This window comes from Montipora foliosa, chromosome 12 (assembly GCF_036669935.1).
Source record: "Montipora foliosa isolate CH-2021 chromosome 12, ASM3666993v2, whole genome shotgun sequence".
NCBI classification, from domain to species: domain Eukaryota; kingdom Metazoa; phylum Cnidaria; class Anthozoa; order Scleractinia; family Acroporidae; genus Montipora; species Montipora foliosa.
This window is the reverse complement of record NC_090880.1, coordinates 35807917-35815416: the sequence shown is the minus strand read 5'-3', so window position 1 is coordinate 35815416 and position 7500 is coordinate 35807917. Positions and strand designations below refer to the sequence as shown.

Below are 7500 nucleotides of genomic sequence, written 5' to 3'. Positions count from 1 at the left end.
TCCACAATCAGTTCTAAATCATCCGAAAAACTTATTATAAATCACAGTTCAACACCTTATCATCCTGTATTCGAAGTCCGGTTCCGTAATCCTGGTCTAGTTCCTTGCAAATTATTGAAATCTGCCGTGGCGAAGACAAAAAGACACTTATTCCTTGAAAACTGTTTAAATTTGCCGTGGCGACGACAAAAAGACAACATCTGTGCTCCATTTCTCGCAATGCTCAAAAATCTAAAATCCCGTAGTTGCGTGTTTCATAGTCCAGTGCAAAGTCTTCGTTTACAATTCCATAATCTTGATTTCAGTGTTGGGGCAATTTGGTACCAAACGTTCCACAATAACTTGAAATCTCATTAAGAAAAAAGCTTAAATCCAGTAGTCCAATCCGGGTTCAAATCGCCAAAACTCTCTATTATCGATTCTTAACTCAACAAAACCTTCAAGTCAGTAAATAGTTCTCAGAAACTACAAGAGTTTGTCATGATTCTATGCTCGAGCTGAACAAAAAACTATCAAAAACGAAACCAAAAAATCCTAGTGATCGCTTCTCCAGAGAACAGATACACAGCCGAAACTGTTCTGTGCCTGCCTCATACGGCCCTGAATAAAGTATCGTAGCACAATGGTACTTGACCGTAGCCCTTGGCCGAAAAAATAATCGTAGCCGAAAGTTCGAGAAGCGATCAGGATACGGGATATTTTTAAAAATAGCAACGCATTGTGTACGTGTGGTTGTGCAATAACTTGACAGTGCTTTTTTTTCCATAACTGTCAACTGAGCTGCGTTTTGTTATTCAGGAGATTCAAGTTGTCCTTGCGTAATATGTACCTCTCATAGTACGCGATATTGTCTAGGTATCGTAAATCATTACAGTGCCATGGTAGGCGTCTTTGATAAATACCCCCTGAGAAGACATGTGGTGAAGTAAAATACTAAACCCGGAAAGAACAAAATAAGAATAAAATAAAAGGAAATCGAGAAACATTGGCCTCAAGGCTGACATGGTGACCATTTTCAAAATTCCTTACAACTTCTTCTCCATCACAAGCTAAGCGTGTCCTCTGAGCTTCTGACAGCTTTCCAAGACAAAAGTTCACTGAAATTAAGCCCTGTCCGGTATGGTTGCCGAAATGTGTCAATATTCGATGTCGCGTATATGCGTTTGATAATTTCCACATATTGACAATAAAATTCAAATATATTTGAGTTTGTTCAATACATTCCATAGAGCGGTTTTCAATTGAGTGTCGAAAGTAATTAGCGAATTGCTGGTTTTGCATTTACTTCTCTCAGTGATTGGTTCAAAGTTCTCGCGCTATTTTTTCAATCAATCAGAAGTGAAACCCAAAGCAATCGTGGCTCGCGAATGCACATTTTCCCGCGCTTTGTGTCGGCTACGTGTAATTACTTCGAGTTTTCATTGGTTTACTTGATTGTCTCCGTCCTTTTTGATTGGCCAAAGTAATTACTTTGGTTTTGGTTTGAAACTCGCTCTAAACTTGTAGCAAAATTCGATAAAATCGCCTTGATACGCATTCGATTCTCTCCTCCATTTACGGAACAATTCAAGCAATATTCATTCGATGATTCCAGCAAAATTCCAGCAAAATTCATTCGATAATTCAAGAAATATTCATTCGATGATTCGAACAAAATTCATTCGATAATGCACGTGACCTGTCTTCCATATTTGGATAGAAGGTTTGGCTACTGAGTTTACAACATGGCGGAACAAATTTAATGGAAGCCCGCCAAGAAAATCTTAAATAACAATGAACACAACCAGGTTTTCTGAGCCCTCGAGACTGAGCACCCCCAGCAAACCATTGTTTTAACGAAAACCGCTGGTCAGCAACCTGGTGCTGGTCATTGCTGTCTAAGGTCTTCCCAAAAGAGGACGCGGTATGCCTCTGGCATCCCACGTGACTAAGTAAAGAAACAAGTTTGCTGAAACATGAATACACATCGATCTTCTTTTTACGGTTCGGTTAACTACACTCTTAATTTACGAGTTTATGTGAAGAATATAGCACTCGTATACTGAATAAGCCTAAGCGATTGTTTCAGTGATTAGGCCTAAGCACTCTTTGAATTTTAGCTTTCATCGTGTGAAGAATATAGCACTCGTGTGGCCTCGCAGCCACGTAGAAACGTAGCTCCGTACCCACGTATCCCCGTAGCCACAGCCGCGTAGCCCCGTATCTGAATTGCCACGTGTGCTCGAATGACATTCTTTTTGCACTGGTTCGTTATATCACATCACAGGACTGTATTATAAACTCAACGCTAGATAGTTACACTCGACGCTCAAAACTCAACTCGCTCAAAAGAAAAACATCACGTGTTCTTATGACGTCATGCAAGAGCGGAAGGTGCACCACGTATCCGCCTTTTTCAATGGCGCTGCTTCGAGTGGATGGTTTCCAAGGACTTTTATCATAACAGCCCTCTCTAAAACGTTTTTCTCACCGAAAATGTTAAATATCCTTATTGTTTGGTTGAATATACAGGTCGTTCGGCCCCACAGTATTCTGATAACCCTAACCCTAATTTTCCCCAAGCTCCCTCTTGCACGATTTCATCTTCTCGCTCCATGTGCAAGATTTTTTTACTCATCCCCATGAAAAGTCAACAGTCCGTGTTGTATACTTGTAAACTGGCATAAATTTTCGGAACTGAAATAATTGAAGTTCTCAGGTCTCAAGTGTAGACAGGGAATATTCACGGTGAAAAAAAAATGTTCAAAATGTTTTAATCATTTTTTTGTGAAAAAAGCCCTTCCACTACCCTTGTCAATTCCCTTCCCTCCTATTTAAGCTCGAGGGTGAGAATACCAGCCTCTCAACCATTGGGAAGATGTCTGTATACAAACATGTCGACAACTGAAGTGAAAGGACTTTCTGCTGAACACTCACTGGCATGTTAGAAACAATAGACCTTATTCCAAAATGGCCGTCATTTAAATATTCTTTTGTTTTTATTCAAATTAGCCCTTGATGCCTCGTTCTTGAGCTGAAAATTCAAAAGATTATTTTACCTTGAACGAGGCATCAAGGTCTAATTTGAATGAAAACAAGAGAATATCTTAATGGCGGCCATTTTGGAATAAGGTGTATAGGTCCACGGGCAGTGTGGCCCAGTGGTTAGGGCGCTTGCCTTGAGATCCGGAGATGCCCGGTTCAAGACCCGCTCTGACCACTCGTTGAATTTGTTCCTGGTAGTCCCTAGTTCAACTTCTCAGCTGCGCTTGTAAATAGCCGACTGGTTTGCCTCCGGCCAGTTGGGATTCTTAACAGTTGTTGTTGTGTTCTGTTGTTTCGTTGATTGTGTTTCATTGGCCCTGAAAAGCCCCTATGGGGAGCGGTCAATTAAGTATGTATTGTATGTATTATTGTAGGTCACAGCAACGAGATGTTTGCTTTTATAATAATAAAGTACCATTTTCAGGTCTATGGGCAGTTGTAAACAATGCAGGTATTATAAAACCTGGGTTAGTGGAATGGAACACCATGGAGAGCTTGAAGAGCGTTGTCGAGGTCAACCTCTGGGGAACAGTATCAGTGACCAAGGCATTCCTTCCTCTTCTCAAACAAACTAAAGGGCGCATTGTGAATATGGCAAGTTCACTGGGAATAGTCAGCGTGGGAGGAGTAGTGTCGTATTGCATATCGAAGTATGGTGTTCAAGCCTTCTCTGATGGGCTACGCAGAGAAGTTAAGCCTTTTGGAGTTACAGTTCACATCATTGAGCCAGGCTTCTTCAAAACAAATATTAATGATCGTTCAAAGGCTGTAGAGGAATTAGAAAAAATATGGCATAATCTAGACAAGGAAACAAAGGAAAGCTATGGAAATGAATTCTATGAACAAGGTTAGTCAAATATAATTGGTTATAAAAAGCTGAAAGCCGCGCAAGGTGAGGAATTGTGCCATTTTCAGGAGTATTCATATCCCATTCCTAAGACAGGAGATGGCTTCCTCCTGGGCTTGAACTTTTAGCCATTTGGCAGTTCAACTGTCTTTAAACCAAGAAATACGCTTTTTTCATTCAGTAAAACCATATTTAGTAAAGGAGATCTCCTCTACTAACTATGGTAAAACAAAAGCAAATAATTTCCCAGCTGTTTGCTCCTGGTGTTAGAGAAGTGGCCATATTGTGTGTGTGTGTGTGAGAGATAAAGTGGCTGACAATTCTGATCATATTGATATTAATATTACTTTCAGTGAAAAAGCGACTGAAAACAAACTTCATGCGTCTGATGTCACCACATACTTATAAAGTTGTTGATGCAATGGCTCATGCTGCAGTGTGCAGACGACCCAAGCTGCGTTATTCCGTAGGGTTGGACCATAAGGTCATTTGGAAGCCTCTTTCGTTTCTGCCATCTGAGTTGCAGGATTTACTTCTTGAATACTGTTGATTCCCAATGTATTCAAGGGAATCTTTGCTGACGTCTCATGTACATTAGTTTCATTAATCACTCACTGAAAAACCCCCATAAACCGGCCTAAAGTGGCCATACTGAGTATTTTACTCTAACGCCAGACGATTTTACTCGTCAATGGGGAACCCCCAGGATTCAATGGGTTAACATACGAGTTGGCTCACAGAAGTCATCATGCTATTTCCCATTGAGTTCAAAAGGTAAAGGAACTTATTAAACTTATTTGAATCTTCACCACTCTTTCCCAGAGTGGCCATGAGAGCCTGCTCCCAGGCTAGGTGTAACATGAAGAACCATCTACCGCTGTAATAGGTAACCATTATTAGGCACTTGCCTTGAGATCTGGACATCCCGGGTTCAATATCTTACTCCTGGAATTAGATCCTGGTAATCTGGTTCAACTTCTAGGTTCTACTAGTAACTTGTTGGTTTGCCTCCAGCTAGTTGGGACTCTAAAAAAGTCATTGTTCTGTTGTTGTTGTTTCATCTATTTCATTTCATGGCCCCTGAAAAGCCCATTAGCTTGGAGTGATCAATTAAATATATGTTTATGTATGTACATAAGTAAGCATGAAACAGACCTCAACCCTGAAAGGGGAATCTTATAATTATGTATAAGTAACTTAACATAAAAGTGACCTGGGCCAAGACAGTAAGAAAACTATTGCCCTTGTGGGTTTCTACCTGGTAATAACAAACTAGTCATTTGAGAATGAAGGGGGTAGTTTCTAAAGAAACTGTGGTGCTGCGTCGGTGGGGAAGTAGTATAAAAAAATTTGGTTTTATCAACGGAGTTGATACTGTAAATTGGCCAGCGTACTTAGATTCTAAAAGCTTTTTTTAGAATCTCTGTAAGTTGGTCATTTTAGAATAACTGTTGTTGTAATAATTTTGTGATTATTCCAAGACATTACTTTTGGCTTGGAAAGGGTGTGCCAGCTCTCCAGGGATAAAACTGTTAGGAATGGTGTGGGTATTAAGAGAAAACTGAGATCATGTCAGGTTTTCATGTCCAACTCAACCTTGAATTTGGTCAATTGGAATGTCAGGATGAGAAAAGCTAAGGAATGGGCTGAAGTAAAAAAACTCACGAGCAGAACTATTGCTTTGTGTATACTTACAGCCATTGTCCTTCCTAAAGCTCCACATATAGTGCCGAGACCTTTTCGACTGTCTTAGTTGTTTCTGGGAAAAAAAGGTACCCTTTTGTCTCTGCAAAGTAGACTTCCTTGCATTATCTTTTGAACACTTGTGCTTACATGTAATTTCTTGTGAAGACCAAGGTATTCCCTAAGACCGAATAATCCTTGCTTTATATATTAAACAGACATTAAATTTAACCCTTGTGATGAAGACCAAACTCTCACACTTCAGTCTTGGGTTCCTTTGAGTCCATTCTCTCTACTTTAGATATGCAGTAAATAACTATTATAATATTATCATAGTGTACTATTAAAAAATGTAACGTACCGGTAGTTGAAAGGATAAATTAAAGTGACTGAAAAATTGGGCTGATTGTTAAGTTGTCACAGCTAGTCTTGAGTAATGGCTAGAAATATCCCGTATGTAATGTTTACAACATGAGCGGCAGTGTTGTATCACTATTTGCAAACTCGAGGTGAAGCTGAGAGTTAGTGAATAGTGATACGACACTGGCGCGAGTATTGTAAACAGCTTGAGAAATGAATGCTTTGTAGTAATATCGGCGATGTGTTAGAAAAGCGTGTATGTAACAAACTTGCATTGGAATGTGCTCTCAAGAGAAATCAGATATTGTTTTCGGAATTATTGAACGTTGGTAGTACGGTTGTCGTCGGATATTGAATACTTTTTTTTTCTAATTTTCGGGCAATAATTTCCTGGATTGCAAAGTTAAAGTTGTTAGTGATGCTCTTACCCCAATCTCAACCGCAGAGCTCTTCTCTTTTGTGCATGACTGAGGGAGAGAAGAGCTGTGGGGAACCCTGAAACAAAGTGTCTTCATTGGTTTTCGTGAAGCACAATGAAAAGCGTCTCTGATTGGTACATTCATGTTAGCACGAGGAGTGAGCCTGTGCCGAAAGATTCAAATAGCCAATTTTTGGCTATAAGAACCCAAGGCGCATGTTCATCGACATAGAGTTTCCCCAGAGCCTCGGGTTATGCGCAGACATAAGATCCGAGTCCCTGGTGACGAGAATATGGCGCGTTTTCAGGGTCAAAATTAAAGACAAACTTTTTCACCTTCTCTTTCCTGCAAAGTAAAATGTCTGTCATTTCTTGTCTTCGACAATACACATCTCTTTTGACCTCCGAGACAATACATTCCGCGTTTCCTGAATACTAAAATCATAACATCCGTCATATTTTGACCTTTGAACAAAATTCTCTGCGTTTCCTGACTTCTCTCGAATTTTAGGTCCGGCCAGGAGCTCATGGGCTCCTGGTCCGACATGTTCTGACTTTCAATGTAATTAGTTACCAAATGTCGTATTGTATTACTACTTACAGTAGTTTAAACATCTCAACTAAACATCCTATACTGACACCTTACAAGCAATTGAGTTCATAATGAAATCTCGCTGCTGAGCCGACATTCTGCAATTTGCAATTGCGCGTTTTCTGACTTCTCGATTCTGCACGTAGGCCTGAATCCTGGAGGGGGGGGGGGGGGGGAGGACTCCCATATGAAACAGACAGGGATGCTCGTTGTCTCGCTTAGGGGTGAAAATTTTGGATTTTAGTCTCGCTTAGGGTGTTCCGGGCAAAGCGCCAATATTTTAAACCGCCAAGGTCTCGTTTAGGGTTCCGCGAAGAAACACAGAATTACGCGAAGAGAAACAGAAGTCAAATTTTGCTTTTAAAAACTACTTTTAGATAAAAGCATTCGATGATTATGTCTTTATATCATTAAAACTCATTGCATGTCGTATTTGTGTGTTTTTAAGCGTTCTCTTTTAGGGGTCAAAATTTTCTTAAGCCACGCCCAGATTGGTCTCCTTTAGGGGTCACAAAAAGCTTGAGCCACGCCCAGATGGTCTCCTTTGGGGGTTAAATTCAAAATTTCCGACGAGCA

At 40.3% G+C, this 7500-nt stretch overlaps 1 protein-coding gene across 1 annotated transcript in view; it reads left to right on the top strand.

Moving 5' to 3' along the window:
• Positions 1-5955, top strand: part of LOC137979980 (short-chain dehydrogenase/reductase family 9C member 7-like) — an 8668-nt gene extending 2713 nt beyond the window's left edge. The window contains exons 2-3 of the mRNA XM_068827303.1: positions 3449-3871; positions 4225-5955. Coding sequence (XP_068683404.1) covers positions 3449-3871; positions 4225-4421 — 620 coding nt within the window. The 3' untranslated portion in view covers positions 4422-5955. The remainder of the gene's footprint in view (positions 1-3448; positions 3872-4224) is intronic.
• The last annotated feature ends 1545 nt before the right edge of the window (positions 5956-7500 follow it).